Here is a 21,080-nt window from a genome sequence, read left to right on the forward strand (position 1 = left end):
GATTAACACAAAAGCAACAGCTGTCTTAAATGGTGTTACTGGCTAGTCAACCATGCCCAAGCAAGGCAAACTTGACAACTTACTGTAAGAAAGAAAATTCCTAGAAGGCATTTCCCAAGCGTTCTACCTTTTGCCAAGGCAGCTTTAAATAAAAAACACACCCCCAGGTTCCCCAACAGGCCTGGTACAGATTCTTATCGGTAGAGCACACAATCAGACCATAGGGTTTGAGTACATGGGCCTTATTCCCACACAAAATATTCCAAAGTCGGATTTTAACACGACACAGGAAAAAAAAACCAAAAAACCCACCCCAAAAATCCACCCTAAAAAACCAAAACCCAAACACCACAAGAAAGATAACCAGTAGAGGTAATCAACCTAGTAGATTAGGGTATCAGTAGTATTTCACCCATGAAAAGTTTGCAGAAAACCATGTCTAATCCTACTACTTCATGTATCTCTCCAGTTTAAGCGGCTGGAACATTTGATGGCGAAGTAACAGAACTCAAATTTCCAATCAAATTCTAAGTCTCTCTAGTACACAAAGGCAATTCTCTATAATCCTACACTACAACATCAGAGGTTAAGGGCTAATATACATACATTAAAGTCTACTTTAGTACAAAAATATTACCCAGGCCAAACCACAAAAATCAAACAGATATCTGAGGTCATGCCTCAAGTTGCCCATTTTAGAATAACTTGGAGAGGTCTTAAGTGCATGTAGAGAAGAATTAAACTTGCCTGTCTGATCCATTCCAACAGCATTCAAATTTGTCAAAAATGCAGTCATTCTCATACAGTGAACAAAGTTTACTTCTGAGGTATTCATGCACCTGGAAAAAAGTAAGTTAGATAAACTGAATGAATATTGAACTTGCATACCTGTAAAATACCCATCATAGATTCTGTTCCAAAAGAAATCAAGTATCCGGACAGCACTTACACCCTATGCACAGGAGCACACACAGCTCCCTCCTCTGACTATGGATGAACCGGTGCACAAATTAACATACTCTGCTCCACAGATTTCAAAAGAACTCAAACAGCAGCAAGTCACTCGGGGTGGGGACACTTGGCAATTCTTCAGAATGCTTTCCCTCTCTAAGCAGCTGTCATAACCTCACTACCCTCTTAGATATCCCAGAGGATTTGCTAAAAATCATGTTTTGGTGACTTATCTCACACGTATGATGAAGATGATCCCTTCACAAATTTTCTTCTAAAGGCCACAGCAATTTTCAGTGCTGGATGAAAACATTCTGCAGAGGAAATATTCTACCTCCCATTTTCTTCAGGACCCAACAGAAGAATGTAAAGTCAACTGAAGACCCTTAAGAGAATGTGCTAGCTGATGGCTAACCATTAACCTTTCCACATTTCCACTGTGTAAGAGGGAGGCTTTTTTCATACCCAAATACGGCTTTGGGTTCTGCAGTCAACCTGCAAATAGCGAAATCCTTTGGCACATGTACGGAACCCACAAATCTCATCGGTTCTTTGCCTGGACGTACTGATCTATAGACAAAACTTTAACTGCCACACCAAGACTGCTAGTAAGACTCAGCATCCTTCAAGGTTTTAATTTCTAGCCTATAGCATCTTCACCCAATACCTGGTATGTTTCCACCGGTCTATTTTCCATATTTAAATCCCAGATCTTCACTGACAGGTAATCTCTAGTCATCATGTATCGACCACTATGGCTAAATTTGACATCAGATATGGAAGAGATGATTTCAGAGAAAAATGATCTGTTGCTAGGATCTTCCGGTTCTTCAAACACTGTATAAAAATAAGACAGGCATTCCAAGAGTAAGTTTATGTCTCTCTCTCCCAGTACAAGAAACACACAAATTAGGTCAGCATTTTCTCAAAAAGCTTGCGACATTGGGCCACTCTGCCAGCATTACGTAAAATAACAACAAGAAAGCCTTATAATACAGTTACCATACTCTGAAATATTTTATTTTCTTAGCAAGTCAAGGGCGGTTTCTTGAAGTGAACTATTCACTAGTATCTGGAGCCTTCATTCACACATAATATTTCTAGCATCAAATACCAACCAACCAACTAGCATTTGGCCTCCTGAAGTCTGCAGAAAGCCACTCCTAGTCCTGCTCTGTAGGCAGACTCCCCAGCTTAAGCTGCTAAGAATTTTATTTGCTACTTTGGCAAAATATGAATCTAATTTTAAGATTTGTTTAGATTTTAGGCTTTAGAGCTATTCAACATACTACAGAAATCCAATACAAATATATACAAACACACAATTCAGTGTTTAATATATTCTTATTGAGTGCTTAGTTTCATCTAACAGCAAGATACCGTATTCCACAAAAAGACAATAAACTACCAGGACAGAACTTACATTTTGAATGTCTGTCACAGAGTGCTGATGCTCGCATATCACAGAGACGAATTGTTCCTTTACTGCTGCTGTATACAAACGTATTACAGCTGTTTGGGTGGAACTCTGCAGCTGTTATCACCTCTGTGAGCTCTTCCATGTTGGCAGGCTTAATATCTACAATATCTACAGCATTTTGTTAAGAAATTTTCTCCAGTTTTCACAACATTTTTCAGCTTTGAATGTATTCAGCAGCGCTTTTTTCAGGACTGTGGGACCTAGGTCACACACTGGATCAAAGGTAACATCAAGTCTCACAATTTGTCTAACAAGCAAGACTGTAACGTTGCATTCTGTATCAGACTGAAATTAATTCTTTTAACAGCAAAAGCCTGCTGAATTTTTTCCTCCACTTAAGCAGTAATTAATTCTATACTACATATATGTCACCTAAGCTTTTTCACATTGAACTTTATTTTGCTAAATTCAAATTACACTGCCATGTTATAAAGAAGATGTGTGTGATTTCTGCTCAGGATCCTGCTGATTTGTCCACAGATCTCTGCTCCCAGCAACGGGACTGAATACATATTCCTGTGATCCTACTGCCTGCAACTTCTGCAGGTACACGTGAGAGAGGCTGATGGTTAGGTTAGAAGCTAAAAAAGAATAAACATTGGTGAAATAAGGATAGTACTTCTGGCTTGCTTCTTATAGCAAGTCAAGAATTAAGTTTCACAAGATAAGTTTACTGTAATGCTGCCTTCCAGAACCGCTCATCTCACTTGGAAACTTAAGCTTTTTTCTCTCCTTCCAAAGGGTCTGGTTTTCACCATGCAAATGATTACTCCCTCCTTGTATTGCTCACGCTGAGCTACCTCTCCAGAAGTAAAAGCCCTTACAAATACTACAAAGAAATAAAATCAGGATGTGGAGAAACATACTACACAAAAAGCTATTCGTGAAAGGAAGCAAAATCCAACAGTTTTGTTGTAACTGAACTGTTCCCATCATGCAAAACAATGCAAAAAAAGATACTAAAACTTCTGTCTGTAATTTCTAGGTGCCACAGGTTAATCCGCAAGTCATCTGCGGATAAGTACGTTTCATAATCGCTATTAATGGAGATGGAATTGATGTGATACGTGTGAGCATTGGCAAATATTCTTCGTGGACTAGCTTCAACCATGAGGTCCATGGGCCTGAATACTGGCACCTGCAAAACACAAAGCAATGGAAGTTTGAGACACAAAGGTGCTACAAACACATCAGCACTCACAATCACAGTCCTTCAATACACCAAGCCGATTGAAGTATCTCAAAATGACCTCAGAAGTAAATGTGTCTGCCCACTGGCATTACAGAAAACATCAAGTTTGTAGTCCAATGTGGCAGTTACTCACTGAGCTGCGGGCTAATCTGTGTGCCAGAGGCCAGGAGCGGAGAAATCATTTGAACGTGGCTTAATTCACAGTGAGTGAACTACTCACCCGTAGTGTTGTAACTGTAGTAGGATCCCTATACCGTCCATCTTCTTCCTTTAAATTATAACCCTCTGGTCTTTTGTCCCTTTCACTGATTTTCCATAACTTTATTGTTTTATCTGAAACAAAACAGCCAGAGTTTAAGATCAAAGCTCTAGCAAAGACACTAGTCTTCACAGTTGAAGCACTTTAATGTGAAGCCTTCGAACAAGACAAGACCACCTACATGTACCAAAAAAGACAAAAATACTGCCTGGAGAAAACAAGACGAGATAAAAAGCATTAAAAAGACCTCCTCCACAGTTTGTTCTTTTTATAAAAGTTACAGCAAGTTTCAGTTAGGATTGTTATGAATGACTAATGTAAGGTCTCACACAGTTACACACATAGGAAGGTGCTGAATGACAGCTTAGCTAAGCCCCTTTGCTGTAAAGCAACCAAGGCAGAAATGACTAATGCACCACGCCACGCTGCGGGACTCGTGCGGCCAGGCGAGCCAGAACAGCAGTACAGTTAAACAGCATAACTCTTGTGTAGCCACATCCCCAGATACTTGCATTTAAAACCAGTTGGCTTCCAGGAGAGGATTAGAAAAAATCCTAATAGTGAACTCGTGTAACAATAGGTTACCGTGCAAAATTAACTATTAAGTTATAACTTACCATTTGTAGACAATAAAAACTGAGCAGCATTTTTCTGGGGTAACCACCTAATTTTGTTGATCTTCTCTTCAATTTCTAAACTTTTCAAGTAGTCGAACTCTGGTTCATGGCTTTGAAAGGTACTGTAAACATTGTATTCTCCCCTACTGTGAGACTGGGTTTTGTTCTAAAAAGAGAATTAAATGATCAAAATACGTATGCAATGTACAGAATGCTTTTCAAGGCTGCAGGCAGAAGCCAGAACTAGATAGTTATGCAGCAAGATATATAGGCAGACTGCTAATTAGCCTAAGAGTAGGTTAAAGCTTCTACATTCTATTGTTGCCTATGCCAAATTTGCCGCGAGTATCCTTTGGTGTACAACTTGCCTTATTTTAACGAGCCTGTAGAACAGACGAAATAAGGACCATCTCTTTTGCAAGAGCTTGATTAGAGTTTCTACTATTTTCGCTAAGAAAGCATCAGAGAAGAAAGAGTTATCACAGCAGCTTTTGATTCCTGAAGTTTCCAGAAACTCCCCTTAGCCACACGGAGAGCACTTCCAGCAAATTCTCATATTCATTCCAAGCAGCTGAACTTACATTCTAGGCATCATAGATTTTCTTTTTTAAAAAATAACTCCAAAATCTTCTTCATTTTTCCACCTTTAATTTTTCCATCTTTGTTTTGTAAGCAGGATACTCCTCAAGAGAACTACACAGCCACATGTATGGCAGATCTACTCTTACGGTTAAGTTCAGCTTGCTAGGCACACCATGGAAATCCCACGTCAGCTCTAAATTTATACAAGTAGCTCCACTGTTTTGGCATATCATCTCCACATTCCCCGAGACCTTCTGAACTGCTTAAGCAGCTTTTTTTTTTTCCTCATTCTGGAGTTGAGAGGGGAAAAAAAAGCTGAACACCTCTGCTGAATACATCTTTGACATGAAAAGCCACACCTGAAGTTAGCCTGTTCAGGATGGAACAGTTTGGAAAACTGAAAAACCTCTGAACTTGCACAATTCCTCTTTCTAAAAGCTATGTTGTCAGCAATGGCTTCCTAGCACTAACGCTGCACGGCATGGCCTGAACCTTAAATTCCCTCCAGTGAGTAAGGCAAAAGAAAACTGGAACAATTTCTCAAAGTGCTCACAAGGCGTACCTGAATTTAACTCCAGCTTAATTTTATGATATATTCCTATTCTAACTATTTCAAGAGGTTTCACCATCAGATGCCTTTCCTGTGATAGTTCTTGACTAGCAACTTTGCTCCTTCCTTCTCTTGTGTGTCTCACATGTCCATCCATTCATTTTATCGCTTAAATACCTCACTAAAATGTACTTCTTGATACGCTCCTTGCTAGCTCACATTTGTCACATCCTTAGCATCATTTTCTCTTGCTTCATAGCCTTACATTAATAGCTGGCAGGAACACTTAACATTTTACAGTAAGCTGCAGGGGAGGAAAACGTGGACAAAATGCATAGAAATAAAATTTGGCACGAGAATTTTGTGTCACACCTATCAATTACACTGGCTTTTGCACCCTAGAGAACGGAAGGACCTTTTTTCTAAGTTGCAGTTAGATCTAACAAGTTAAGCAGGGTCACTGCACAGAACAGGCGACTTCTGAAGTAAATCTATTGTGCTTTAGGAAATGCTGGTCATGATTCAGGGAACTTTCATTCAGTTCCATACTTGCCATAATGATAGAGTCAAATATATTTCTTGTGCATTGTAGTAAAATTCTACAGGACTAGAATAATACATACAACTAAGAATACGTGAAATCCATCCTTAGGACAAAAGCAAAATGTAAAGCATCAGACCATCTCATGGCAGTCAAAAAAAAATACATTTTAAAAGCCCCAAGAACACAAAAAGAGGCGTTGGCTCAAGCGCCCTATGTTAAATTCCAATTTAGGTAATTACAGGCTGCCTACACAAATTCCTCCTTCAGTTTCAATTAGATACAGTGTTCATTTCCTGCCCGATACTCACGTAATGGCACTTGCTTCATGTGGCAACAAGGGCCACCACATTCCAGCCCAGAGGTGGCAGCATTTTGGCAGTGGGTAAAGCTACCCAAACTTGTATAACCCCACGTAAGAGCGCTTGTGGTTTAGTGTTTTTCTTCCTGTATGTATGGTCTGTAAAGCACTCGAATGCAGTGTGATAGAAGGTGGCACATAAATCCAACAAAATACTTGTCTGAGGTACTGTTACGTACAAAACTTGCTCTAGACAGTTGTGCCTGTGGCATAACTAAATACTAATACCCACTGTTCATTCCCAAAACACCGAGAAGTCAAATCAAATTCTTCATATACCTAGAGTCACAGATCGTAAGGATATGAGCTATGGGTTATGCATCAAAAACGAAAGGAGCCATTTGAAGACAACTCACTTGAGAACAGGCAGTTAGCTATTTAAGCTACATTAAAGGATCCTTAAAGGTTGCAAGCTAAAACTCAAGAGTTAAAAAAAACAAAAACCAAACAAAAAAGAAAAAAACAAAACAAACAAAAAAACCAAAACCAACAACAAAAACCCACACCACACGAGCTGGCAGCCAAACCCAGGACGATCAGAGTAAGCACACTCCACACAGAGAGATCTGCTCAGGCTCCAGCCGAGGAACGGGTGGCCAGGCCGGCAGGCAGGCAGGCAGGCAGGCAGGCCTACCCACTAGATGGCACCAGGTGACCAGAGCGATGCTCTGTATGCATCGCCAACTGCCTGCACACCAGCAAGAAAGCAACCCTGGAATTCTGCAGGTTTAGAATTTTTCGAATCAAAATTGAATGGAACAGTAAGGTAAGGGAAAAAGTAACAGTGTGACTTTTCTAGGCAGTGAGATGACAGAAGTGCCTTTTTATCCTGCCCCTGAAATAAATTCCTACCAAGTCAACATCTAACTACAGCCTCAGTTACAAAGTGTGCCATCTCAGCTTTTCCGCCTTCAACATGGGAGTAGAGCCCTTCCCTAGTACTGATTTGTGTGTAGCGCTCTAAAAAGACCAAAAGAACAAGTATAAAATGGAAAGATACCTTTGCTACTATGATGCTATGATTTTACCTGATTGATGTCAGAATGGAAAAGGACATCTTAGGTCACAGTTACATACTCACTGAAGGGCAAGTTTTATTTCCCAAACTACAGCGAAATCTGCAATAATCATGCCAGCCAAGCGGAATCATTGTAAAACAACCAGCTTCAGCTTTCCCAAGGTCTTTTTGTGTCCTACCTCCCTTTCCTGTTTTCATTTTAAACACTCTTAGACCACAGAGAAATTTATTTGTAACAGTGTCACAAAATCCTCAGTAATTTCTTCACTCTTAAATTTCATTATTTTAATCACTGATTACATAGGCATAGTAAAGTTTTTTATAAAAGCATGCTCCTTTCCTTGAAAAGGAGATTGATTAGGAACAGAGAAGAACATTATAGTAGTTAGCACTCACCTCCTGCTCCTGTTGAAAGATGACAACTCTGCCTCCTTTGTCTCCTGTTGCTAACAATTCTCCAGAATGGTTAAATTCTACTGTAGAAATTATATCCGCTGCATAGGAATAAAGATAAAACCCAGAAGTTAATAATTCTTCTAAATACTAAGTGTCCAAGAAAGCTACAATTATAAGTAAAAGATAAAATGCATACTTCAATTCAGTTTAAATATACTTATGTTACAAAAGACAAGTAAGGATTTTCTTCAAAAATATTATAGAAGCATTTTTTTAAAGCTGTACATTTGCAAACCAGTTAGTAGCTCCCCATGCCAGAATTAAAAAGTTGTGTTGTGCATTAGATTTGTTTTTAAAGGTTTTATATCATCACTTCTTAGAACTGTTTTTCTGTTATGACTGCTACTCTACTCTAGTAATGGATTTTCAGCATGTACTATAACAGCAGAGACTGTGTATATATATTCCTACCTTTATTTTCTCCATTCTTTCTGATAGAAGATTTAGATACAGTCATTACCCATATGATCTCAAAGACTTTTTTTTTTATGACTGTACACATTTGACAGCTTAAAGGCAGAACTTACTAGGGAGGAGATGTTCAGACGTCAGTGTCTAAGGTATGCAAGGATGTGAAACAAAAACAGCTACAGAAAATTAGGAAATAAATTCAACAGATTGTCTCTAAAAAACTTTTGAGTATTTCTTCTGGATGAGGAAGGTTTACATTACCACAAGTATTTTTGCAGAGTGCTAAAATTAAATCATGACTGTACACTGACAAAAAAACCCAGTCATGCCTAGTATCAAACTGATCTGTTCATAGAACAAAAAGGGACAAATTACAACTTAAGCTCAAGCACACCAATTCACATTTTCAAACGCACGCATGTCCCTCGTACTTTCAAATAGCAGGATCATAAGCCAAGCCATTCTTCGAATGCCAACTTCAAATTGCAATACAACCATGTACATGTAATTTTCTGCAGGAGAAAGTACCTAAGGTTTTTACACACGCAGATCTTCGGGCTATTTCACTTTTGTGTCAGTCTAATGCAGACAAACAGCGTATCCACGTTTTCTATTAGAGTTAAAATGGTCTGGTACCAGGCTGAAAGCTACTGCTAAAAAAAAGCTACTCAGTCTGAATTTTAAGACACTATTGTGCAGCGTATCACGGAAGCTATCTTATCATAGACAGCAACAGGGTTATTTCATTTTTGAAGAAGTGAAACATGCAGGATTTTCCTCTTATTCATTCTAATACCAAAATGAGACTTACATCATTCTCTGGTTGTCCCAAACACATGGGCGGTGGCCTCTGAGGGCATTAGCAAGCTGTTCTTTAATAACTGCATTACACAGCAGGTACAAGAATGCAGCGGTATCTGTCTGAAAACTGCACAGTGCAAAGACAGCCTGGACAAGCAGGCCTAACTCAGCTGCAAAATCCTCAGAGGCAAAAGATGCAAAATCAGATTCTTGGCACAAGTGGATATGTACAGCTCACTTATGTTTTCTATATATACAGTACAAACTGCCACATAACAAAGGATAAACACAAAATCATCCTACCTCGATCGACCTCCCCTGCCACGATTACCTGGCACCACTGAAATAAACAGGCTGAAATTTCTCAAGAACACTGCTAAGGACATAAATACGATGTAGGCTTGTATGTAGATAAACAAGGATCCAGACCACGACACAGGAAAACCTTGAGTGCTCATAATTATTTTTTTCCTGGAAGGTAACGGTTACTTTAGCCATTCATTCACATAGTTTTGAACAAGATTAAGGGATTTATCTCACATCTGTAAGACTTAAGACTGCATACCATTCAGATGAAGATGCAGCATTCAATATGTGCCTTTCACAGGTGAACAGGGCACAAAGATAACATAAAATTAATCAAATCCAGTATCCAAAGAGTGAAGTGCAAACCAAGGAACCTAATTTTGCCTGTTCCATACAATGCGAACCACATTGTTGTAATCCTCTGATAGGATAAGACTTAAGGAAGTTATCAATTAATTGAAGAAAAACAAGATAACTCGCCTTTCAGTGAGACATATACAGAATAATCAGGATTTTGAAAAACATTGAGAGATTTAACACTGCAACCTGTGCCAGTCCTAAAACAGAGAAGACGATACAGCAAGTTATCAACAGATGTGTGTACATGTATGTGGAAGGAGAACAGCAAAAACAAATTTACCTTGAAAAGTCTTATATACCCATCTAAGAACAGATTATTAAATTCATCATAGTACTTAGTTGGTGAAAGTCACTGAGAAGTTTTACAAGGTCAGAAGCCTTAGGCTGGAAGCCTCATGATTAGAACAGGCAGCAACAGCAACCAGAAAAACCTTAAGTTAAGGGATAAAACCTCCATATTCTTAGGTCTGCTGATGTAATATATGCCATATTTAGTAATTATACAAGTCTCATGTATAGCAGAAAGCTAACCACTTTTCTGTAACTATTCTAGACATTCTTGCTTTTTACATTTATTTTAACTTCCAAGATCATCCAAGCTTGACATTGGTGATCTCCAAGCTGATGCAAGTCCTGCTTTGGCTATAGACTCAACTGTGCGAATGAACTTTCAGTACGAGCATCCCCACACCTCCAGAAAGTCCAGCACGCTCAGTCAGTCAGTGATGACAGACTCAAAACCCTCCAAGTGCCTGGTCAACACTATGCAGAAATGCTTTTCAAGTATTTGGATCATTTTTACATTAGAAACAAAATACATTCTTAGCAGCAATCACAACAAAAATTATTCATTAGTTTTTCAACTCAAGGTATATGTATAGAATCCAACGTGCCTTCTACACTGTAATCCTGGACTGTTCCCTTTCCAAGGACAAAACAAACGTGTTAAAAAAGTAGACAGAAAAATGATTTCTGCATAAGTAGTCCGAAAAAAGGGCCAAGATGCATATTTTATACAAAAATCAGTACTAGAGAGCAAACCAACCAGTCACACATTTTAAATCTGGTAACTCACCGTTAAGAATATTGTATTCCCATACCTTGGTCAAAGAAAGAGACAGACATCAAGGCACTGGTGTTGAACTGGGCGGATTTAATAGTGTTTGAGAATTGACAGGGGAAGCATTTCATCTTCCGCAGTGCACTGATTCGCTTGTGTATTTTCATCTGCATTAACACCCTCGTTGCCAAAAAATAATCAGTGTTATCCTTTTCAAACGGTCACTGTAATTCCCTTGATAGTTACAACGGAGGGTTATTTTAGTCCTTCGGCATCGCAACGGGCAAAGGAGCATCTACAGATCGCGCTGCCTTCTCTCTGCCTCCTCCCTTTTGTGCATGCTATTTTTGCTACAGTCTCTAGGTGGGAGTCTCGCAAACACAGAGGCCTGCGCTCACTGTCCAGAAGCTTGTAGATGATCCCTTCTATACGCAGAGAGCACTAGGGAGGAGTATATTTAAAGGGAGAAGCAGATCTATAGTGCTCTGTTGTCACCAACACCAGTGGCTTTTGGCAATACGATCCATGCTGTTGTTTACTGTTGAATTCATTTCTAGTGCCCTCTTCTTCAAGCACCAGTATCCAAGATAAGTAACCACCAAAACCTTATCTGATAACCATACCCCTCACAGGATATAGATAGATAGCATTATCTGTTAAGAGACTTCCACAGAATTACCCATGCCTTGGCGATCAGGTTTGCCTCTCTCCTCCCCCCAAGCATCTCAAGACATCTTTGACACTGAGATGAAGCATGGCATTTCGAGATTTTAGAACACTACAGGGCAAATCAAGCACACAAGATGAAGCCATCATTCTGACAAAAGCAAAAAACAGGATAGAAAAGTCTGTCTGCATTCCTGTAGTGTACCTGCAATACCTGTACTAAGTTTCTCCCTCTTGCATAACTTGGGATAGACAGCTCAGGGGTTACTATACTGTTAAAAGCACTTCTTTGCAGAGATGTAGACAGACGTCCTTTAGTTCCGCCTAAATCCCTTTGCAGACACTTATGTTAACACCACAGGGACACTTCTGAGATTACTAAATACTTACAAATAAATGGCTTTCAGTGATCTGAAAGCAAAAAAAGGGGGGGGGGGAGGTGGGGGAGGGGAAGGGGAGAAAAAAAAAAAAATCACCTACACAACCTGAAGTCCATTTACTGTTGTTGCATGTGTACGTCAGTAGGGGAAATATTTTGCAGAGCAGGTTGAGTGAAACACTACACATTGATCACCAAAGTACTGTACAGTTGCATCCCTACCTCAAAGAGACAAAACACACTACAGGCAAACTAAGCCAGTGATCCTAAAAATCCCACTGAACTGTGAGGAAAGACTTTGGGTCCCTGACCCATCGGCACAAGCCAACAGGGCAGAGCCTGCTTCCTCAGGAGTCCTCAAAACCTCCTGATAGTTCTCCCAGATAAAGCAGCTACAACCTTGTTTCTTGCAACTGCTGTCAAGGTTGCTTTTTCTTCTGCACACGATCTTTATTTTCACAACCTGCTGTAAGATTTTTATGTATTGCTTCAATGATGTATCTTCACGTTAAGTGCTCCATAGAAATCAAAACCGCCACAAGGTCTGGACACTTACCTTCACTAGGAAGTAAGGTAAGACCAGATTTTTCCCATGCTAGACATGGAGACAGGAACCTGAAGATGCAAAGGAATCAAAGCAAGGCAGATGAGAAAGGGGAATGACATTTATCTCAAAAGCTTTGACAATGCTTTAAGTAACATGTTCACAGCTCACCACGTGAAAGGGAGGCACACCAGAAAGCTCCCAAGCAATTCTTAAACAGTGGCAGACACACACTTCTGCCACACCTCACAAGAACACAGACGTTCAATACAAACCTAACTTGTTATCTTCAGAAGCCCCCTAGGAAGCAATCACAATTTCAGATTTTCTACTCAATATTTATTACACCAACTTTTGCTATCTTGAGTAATTCACCTCTCATGTCAGGCAGGATACAGACGGCTTGAAGAAAATGGTTTGGAAAACTGAGGCACTGGGCCAGTACACTGAAGAAAGATGACCAGCTCAAATGAAAACAGGCAGATTACACTGTTCCAAGATAGATGGATAAAGGAATCTGACAGATGTCAAATGTGGTTTTCCCCTTTAAAAAAGAACAGTGTTTGAAATAAGAAAAACTCCGTGACAGATACTAAAAAAACACTTTCATGCTTTGGGGGCCTTCCACACTTTTCAGTGAATGCTGAACAAGAGCCACACATGCCCTATAACAAGCAAATTTTCTGAAATATTAGAGAAAGGGTTGTGCTGAAGTTTTACCATTGTCAACAAGTCTGTGGAATAAGGGAATAAAACAGCTTTATCAAGCCTAACAAAAAAAAAAAAATTACTGTAATCCAATGACTTAGTTCCAAAAGGCCCATTGTGAACCTGAAAAGCAATTCTGTATTAGATTTGTTTCCAATAATAGAATAAAAGGTACTTTATTAGTACAGAAGAGGCTATCTATTTTAATGTAGCATGAACTTTATATAAACTCTGCTTATAAAACATGCTTGGTAGGCAAAACATGTCACCTACTCTACAGCAGCAAGTCAATCATGGCAGTGAACAAAGAGAGTCTTTATTTCACCAGACCTAAAAGGTTTCTGTGCAAGTTTTTGGAATTACGTTGATTTGCTGCCTAAGCAGAGAGCAAGTAAATCAGTATGTTTACACAAGTGGAGCAATCTCCTGATGTTTCCAAATACTGAACAAAAAATTGTAGTATTTAAAAAGCATTTTGGTACTTCTTCAGTGTTTATACACCTTCCCAGTGGCTTCAGAATACCATTTCTGGAATTTTCCAAAGGAGCAACTCAAACAGACCTCATCCATGTGAAGCAGATTACTAATGGATTGGTAATTCTGACCTAAGGAGTAAAAAGACAATTCACAGACCAAATGTGGAGCTCACTTCCTCAGTTTGCCAGCCTTAAGCATAGAAGCAGCTATTTGGATCAAACTAAACATCAATTGATCATTCCAAGGACACTTCAGAAACTGGAACAGGAAACATTACGAATCCAACTTTTACAATTATTATTAAAAACCAAGGAAGGTCAAAAAGCCTCATACTGAGAAAGCAGCACAGGAATGGATAAACATCATGAGGGATAAAAACAATGAAATATTTTCATTCAATGCACAATTACTAAGCATACCTGAGCCACTCTTCCTAGATTATCTCCACAGATAAAGTCAACATGCTCAAAACTGTGTAGGAGTGCCCGTCCAGGAAAACTGGGAGACTCTTAAGTGTCTGGATCTCTCTTGTGAATTGTTTGGTCCTTTTTAATCAAGGGTGAAGCAAAGCCTTCCTGTTTCAGGCTACTGAACAGATGCAACTTCCAAAAACTTAAGCTCAGGTCACAGCTAATGACATAAAATTATTATTTTTTCCAGTACTTACTTTGTTCTAGAATTACATACTTCGGGGGGGGGGGGGGGGGGGGGCGCACGACACACAACCAAAAACACTGGAGAGAAAACAAAAGCTCCTCCAAGGCTTCAAATATTTCAAGAAGCTACACAACACACTCTGAATGTCCAAGTCATCCCAACATCACCCCATTGTTTGCAAATTTTGATTTACCACTTATCAAGAATCCTAATATATTGTGTACTAAGTCTCTGAAGCTAGATAGTAAAGTGTTAATCTCAAAGTGCACAGGAAGGCTGTTTAAATAAGATTAAGAAAGAGTGACTATACATGTCTATCTGCAGGGAGGAGAGCTCCCAACACAGGATACCACAACTATACACACCAGGGAAAGAATAAGAAAGCAATATGGCAAGCACTATTTAGTACTCATGGTATAAAAGGAAACACCCTCTGCATTCCAGCCTCATCCCTAATTTATGTACATAGAGAGGGGGAAGGGAACACAAGGATTGTATACTTTAAAGTTACCATGACCGGGTTTACTATTGACTTCATTTCCCTTTTCTTCATTCCCTTTCAAGAGTGATTCTCTGCATTCATTCCATCTCTCAGAAGTGACTAGGCAACAAAACCAAAGGCAGCTGGATAAGGCATTCCTACTGTTCAATTTACTACTCAAGAGTCATTCCAGAAGTCCTTTAAATAGCTTTCTTCTCTACTAGAACAGGGCATTAAAAATATATTAATTCCTCAGAAATATGGGGACAGGATAAAATACACGCAGCACAGAAGCAGAGAAAGGGGTTACCCTTGTGGCAAAAATTCTCACTCCTGTGCCATGAAGCATTGCAAGAGCCGGCTGGTTACTTGTTCTCTCCGACATACCAGCCCTGCAACACTGCTGCACACAAAGAGCACACAAAGCTCCCCTTCGTAACAGGGAGGGGAGTGGAGTTTGTATGATGGCCAGCTAGCTTCACACTGCTGCTGGCCCTGCCCCTGTTAGAACACAAAAATGCGGGAGCCTAAGACGCAGTTCAAGCAGCAGACAGTAATTAAGCTGGTTTTGCTGGCTTGTGCAAGTGTGGGAAATCTACACCCAGGGAGAAGGATTTACAGAGTGTTCCCTAGCATCCACGTTTGTTCCAAGGGCTCCAGGCTTTGTGATGCCGAAAGTGAAAAACATGCGATCATCATGAACTCGTCATTTTCCCCATTTATTTTGAAAGCATTCTAGTCCTGTTCAGTAAAGATCTATTTAAGTGTTGAGACTCTTCCCAGTCTATTTACGTACTTCACATCTGAAGTTCGCTGCATAAAAACTATTCACCCTAAGTAAAATAACCAAATACCAACTTTGCCAAGCAGTCCTAAAACTCCCTATCTTTCCTCTGTTTCTTGGACTTCCCTGTATTCCCTTTCCTTCCCTTCTCTCTCCAGCTTGGCCAATCTTTGAGGAAAACCACCACTTCCTAGAATAGGCAAGTCCTAGTTCAACTAGGAGTTCAACTTTGGATTTGAAAGCCTGAGTGATTTACTTACTATTATTACACATCTTATTTTAACTTTCTATTCAGTTCCCTAAAATAAAGGTTGAACACCTCTTGATAAAACTTTTTCCTGTAGCCTCCCAAGTTACATTAACAATCCCAATGCCTGCCTTGCCACTGATTCAGTTCACTGTGGGCTCTAGTCTTCAATGGCAAAGCACTGTTCACATAGTATCCTTTAAGTACACCACATCCTTCTGAGATTACTCTTTATGCTGTCAAATCTACCTACTAGCAGTGACAGTAAGAACTCTTGTTATCACCAGCCTTCAGAAGCAGGAGCTTGAATTCAGTAACCTTCTTTAAAGGAAGCATGAACAATACAAGCTAAGGGAAGGAAACAGCAAGACAACTGTTTCATAGGATATACACATATTAGGACGACTTAGAATTTACAGATGCATTTACAACATGCTCTTAAATAGTCTAGAAATCATGAAACTTAATGACCAAGCTCAAAACAATGTTATTCTGTGGTTTTGTAAATTTATGCAAACAACTATTTTTGTTAAGTCTCAGGACTTCTTAGAAAAGCCAACGGCGTTCACACTTCTTAGAAAACACAACTTCTGAGCAGCAAACTTCCATTCCCTCCCAGTGAAGTAATATAGCAATACCAGCCTTCATCTTGTTGCCATTGGGTTTATGCAAGGCTAGTAGTTCTCTTAAATAGCTTTACTAGGCTCAATGCTCAGAGAAGAACATAACTCCATCTGCCCAGAGCAACAGAAGCTGCTCCTCTCTGCAAAGCAACAGTGAGAACATGGCATTAGAACTGCAGAGAACAGAACTGAAACAGAAATTATGCTCAAAACCCTTTATAATTTGGAATAGCAATGTGCATGCAGATGAAGTGTTTTACAAAGGTAACAGTAAAGCTGAGAACAGAATCATCGTCTACCAAGAAGATACAGTGCCTCTCATCTGGAAAAGCAGCTCCTTACACATTCAGAAATCTTTAAGTGATCTTAACTTATTCGTGCTATCAAGGCACCTTCCTCATTTAAACACAACTCATAGAAAGCACACACATGTTCAATATTACAATCTAAGTGGTATAGGGAGTAGCATACTAAACATTGTAATTCTTGTGTTTAGTAAACAATTGTTGTGCCTCGCTGGGCAACTGCTGTTCGTGGGCCAACATCTTAGTTGCTTCAGCTTCTAAGATGTTCTAAGAATGCAGTTGCATTAGTAAGCTTCAACATTTCCATTCAGGTCAAGTTTCCACCATGGTCCCTTTTAGGACCAAGGCGAGAGGCCAACAAAGGACCCTGCTGAAACAACAGCAACTTTCAAAGTAGCAGAAATCGCTACAGTAAACACTATAATCACCACCTTGACCAGGCACTACCACCACCTCAAACCTTTGTGAATGATCCCTAGCAAAGTTGGATTTGCAAAAGGTTATCCAGCCCACAGCCAAAATGCCAATAACTGCATTTCTGTCTAGAGGTACAAGTCTCCACAAGCTTACACTTACAATGGTTCCCCGAACAAGGTCAGTACACAGCACTGCTAGAGCAGAAAGGAAATTGATTTAAACCTCAGATCCCTGGCTTCCTGTCTCCATCTATAGTAGGAAATTCAGTCTCCAGTACATGACTCCAAAACACCTGTGGTGACATAGAGAAAAACAGAGACAACAAACAGCAGCAAGCCAAACCACTCTGAAAACAGATCTCTCTTACACTAATGTTCACTGACTGGTCCATGCTTCCTATGCTTAAAATGGCATAAAATCGCTTTAAAAGTTTGATCTTTGTGAAGGGAGTTAAAACATTTACATTGAAAATTAGTATGAGCTGTGGGAAAAAAACTTTTACAACTTAAATTGATTTAAAACTGCGATCTACCATGGAACTGGTAAAGCAATACCTGTACCGCAATTACTGTAACCACTGGGCTATATCTCACAGTAGAGGTTTTCTTTCTCTCTGGTTCTCACCAGACCTGGCACTGCATTCTATAATTCCTTGTATACGAACTTCATTGTAAACCTACAGAAGAAAAAAATCCTATAGGGCTAGTATATGTTAGCAGAAAATGATCCTGAACCAGTGCCTTCAAACAGTTTCATCTGATGAGACTCAAACAGTTTTGGTTTTCAGGTTTTTATAACCCCAAATTAGTTATTAATAAAGTGCTTCATAAATTACTGTGAAAAACCCTTTCATATTAAACTCGTAACAATAGCAGATAGAAGAATGTTCTCTCTATATAAACAAATGCAAAGCTGTTTGGTTTCTGGATAGAAACCATTAACCCTTATCACCCTGATTAATTACTTTCTATTTTTAACCTTAAGACAAAACATTACTGCAGTTCTTTCAGAACACAGGTACAGGAAACCAACCGGCAAATTCCCTTTTTTCACTAGTCGAAAGAGAATAAACTGACCGCTGCAGTATCTTTAGTTCACAAGAAGCTGCAAACCAACAGAATTCCCAGTCTTGCCCCTAAGCTGGGCACCATCTAGGTGGGAGAACATAGTCAGGAACAGTCAAATCATAGATGAGCAGGGAAACCAAACACACTCGCAACAGATCAGTCCAGATGTGAACACCACCTAAAACTACTGCTGACTTGGCTGCCCACGCTTAGGCGCTGTGTGATTAACTAATAAGGTTAACTTAGCTCTAGCATTAGCTGATGTAAAAAATTAAAATAAAATGTAACACTGTGAAACTAGCAAAACATTTCGTTATAGCCCTCTCAGTGCAATTTCCAAGTCCTTTGGGAGCTGCCTTCACCTCTGTATTACTGGGACCTCTGAGGGTGTTTTTTACACCTAGACCTATGATCCTTTCCCATCCTGGAATTGGGGTGGGGTGGCTGTGTCCTCCACAACTCTGGAAGACTACCACTATCCACATAATTCAGTATGCACATTACTGCAAAGCGGAGATATAACCAGTTCAAGAGTGCGCCATTTTTCAACTCAACACAAGCTAGATCAGCCTGAAACTACCTTAAACTCAATAACAAGGGATTATTTAATACTTGACAAGAATTGCCTTGAGTCTCTAAAGGCATCCTCTGCCTTGAAACCACAAATAGCATTGTTCTGGACTTTTACAATACCCTATGAAAGGCAACTGAACCTCAAGGTGGTCTGAAGCACAATCATATGTTTTTTATTCAAATAGTTTCTAGCCTTCCCAAAGGTCTTAAGTTTTAACTTGAGGAACAAACCTGGTTAGGAAAGCAACAGCTAAGACAATTCCCGTCTTTAGAGCTTCATTACATAGGTTTAGAGTTTTTCCCCTGAAGAATACCCTAAAGATTCTATTCAAACAAACAGGATTCTACCTTACTTTATTAGTACTGCAAACATATTTAGAAAGACTAATACATATGCATACATCCACAGGGAACATTTTACTAAGGGCAAAAAGCAAACGATGAGCATTTAGTTGGAAATCTCCTAATACACACGCTTCCCCAAACTCAAGTATCCTTAAAATATGACAGGAAGCGCCTATTTGCTTTTCCTATTCACACTAATTCAGGTCTATTGTTGGCCGAAACAAAGGTCTTTCAACCTGCATCACCCGTTCCCAGGACATTTGACACCAGTTTATTAATATCATAAACATAAGAGGCACAAGTGGCAGAAATCCAGACCTACTCCTGGTATCCGTCTTAAATAACCTTAGAAAGGCGGGTGAACACTCTCACAGGTTGTGGAACTACATTTATTCACAACTAGGAACAAGCAGTTAAAGGTCACAGCTTCTCCTTGAGCCTGTTCTGTGCAGCCACTGCAAAGCTATGTAATAATAAAAAGCTCAAGTCTTTCCATGAGTTTTCCTCTCCCCAACCAGCAGAACTGTTCTGCTTTTAAACAAAAAAATAATCTACAGCAAATCCAACATTTCAGCACTTTTAAATACCAGCCAGCTGTTCACTGCAAAAGTTATTATGGGGTTCCATTTTCTGAACACCACAAAATTCAGCTGCCAAGAGCTTCCAACCTGTGAAGCTTAGATCTGTTCTCAGGTGGGAAAAAGGGAAAAGGAGAGCAGCCCTCCTACTGAGGATCTCTCACATGCAGTTTGCATCAATCTCCTTACAATTGCAATGAAAACTCCTCCTTGTTCAAGGTTAGGATTATTAAAAAAAAAAGATTGTGAACTGTAGTTTCCAGCCTCTGGATAACATCATCTTCAGAGGCTATGCACCCCTAAAATTACGTTGCTGTCTAACACTCCCCATCAGAAAGGATGTTTTTGATGTGAAATATAAACAAACAGAAACATGAAGTAGATAAAACATACTACCTAAGCAACATTTGTGTTTAAAAACCTAAGTGCATTGTCATTCTTATTTTGAAAGCTTCATCCCCTAAATAAGTCATCTGACATTTAAAGATACCTGGCCTAGGTACGCTTATGCCCCACTCTCATCACAGCATGCTTTAGTTATACTTAACCTGAAAAAATTAAGTGACCCTGCTTAGGTGCAAAGACGCCCAAAATCTTGGGCTTCAATCAAGTGTGACAGCATTCTGGCAACCACCAGTTTGTTAACAGCCATGTAACCAAGCCTCCCTTGAGTGGCTTAAATACTAAAAAATACCTTGAAAACAAACCTATTTTTTGGTGCTGCAACAATAGAACTCTACCTAAAAACGTTTTTTCTAACCCCAAATGAAATCTTAGCTAAAATGTTAGCCCAACAGAACATGAAGTCTGTCGTTTGTTTGAAGGGTGAAACCGGCATTGTCAGCGTTCTCTGCGTCAACAGTTTATATTATAAAGCATTTTAAGTATGACTGCAGACATAGTGATAACTTGACTAAATGACACAAGAAAGAAAACAAGCTTCCTCCTCTTAGCATTTTCCTGTTTCAAACATATACTACCACAGGGATCACGCCTTTCAACCATACGTTATACCTTTAAACAAAGTAATTGCACTAAGCAATACTATACACATTCCACACTAGTTATATTTCCATTACAGAAACACTGTTCAGCCAACAAAACCTACGCTGATTTATGAGAGGTCTTCCTGGACAAAGATGACAGAAGAGTTAAGTTATATTTGTGTTGTGTAGAATTTAGTTGGGGAGTTACTCATCATTTTTGTCCTTTGTACAATCACATACAAATCATACATACCTAATTACAGGGGAACAAAATTAACTAACAGGAACTAACATCATG

The 21,080-nt window shown here is 39.4% G+C and overlaps 1 protein-coding gene across 3 annotated transcripts in view; it reads right to left on the reverse strand.

The window, feature by feature from the left end:
* The window catches only part of PPP2R2A (protein phosphatase 2 regulatory subunit Balpha), a 39,856-nt gene that overhangs the window by 1,594 nt on the left and 17,182 nt on the right, over positions 1-21,080 (reverse strand). For 2 of the 3 annotated variants that reach the window (XM_080370338.1, XM_080370337.1), the window contains exons 3-9: positions 7,948-8,045; positions 4,500-4,665; positions 3,844-3,956; positions 3,392-3,569; positions 2,375-2,539; positions 1,619-1,788; positions 748-839 (exon numbers count right to left, since the gene is read on the reverse strand). In XM_080370338.1, coding sequence (XP_080226464.1) covers positions 748-839; positions 1,619-1,788; positions 2,375-2,539; positions 3,392-3,569; positions 3,844-3,956; positions 4,500-4,665; positions 7,948-8,045 — 982 coding nt within the window. Of the gene's footprint in view, positions 1-747; positions 840-1,618; positions 1,789-2,374; positions 2,540-3,391; positions 3,570-3,843; positions 3,957-4,499; positions 4,666-7,947; positions 8,046-10,985; positions 11,134-21,080 lie in introns of those variants that run through there. The other variant, XM_080370339.1, reaches the window with a different exon arrangement.

The sequence above is a fragment of the Falco punctatus genome (assembly GCF_963210335.1).
Source record: "Falco punctatus genome assembly, chromosome: 20".
NCBI classification, from domain to species: domain Eukaryota; kingdom Metazoa; phylum Chordata; class Aves; order Falconiformes; family Falconidae; genus Falco; species Falco punctatus.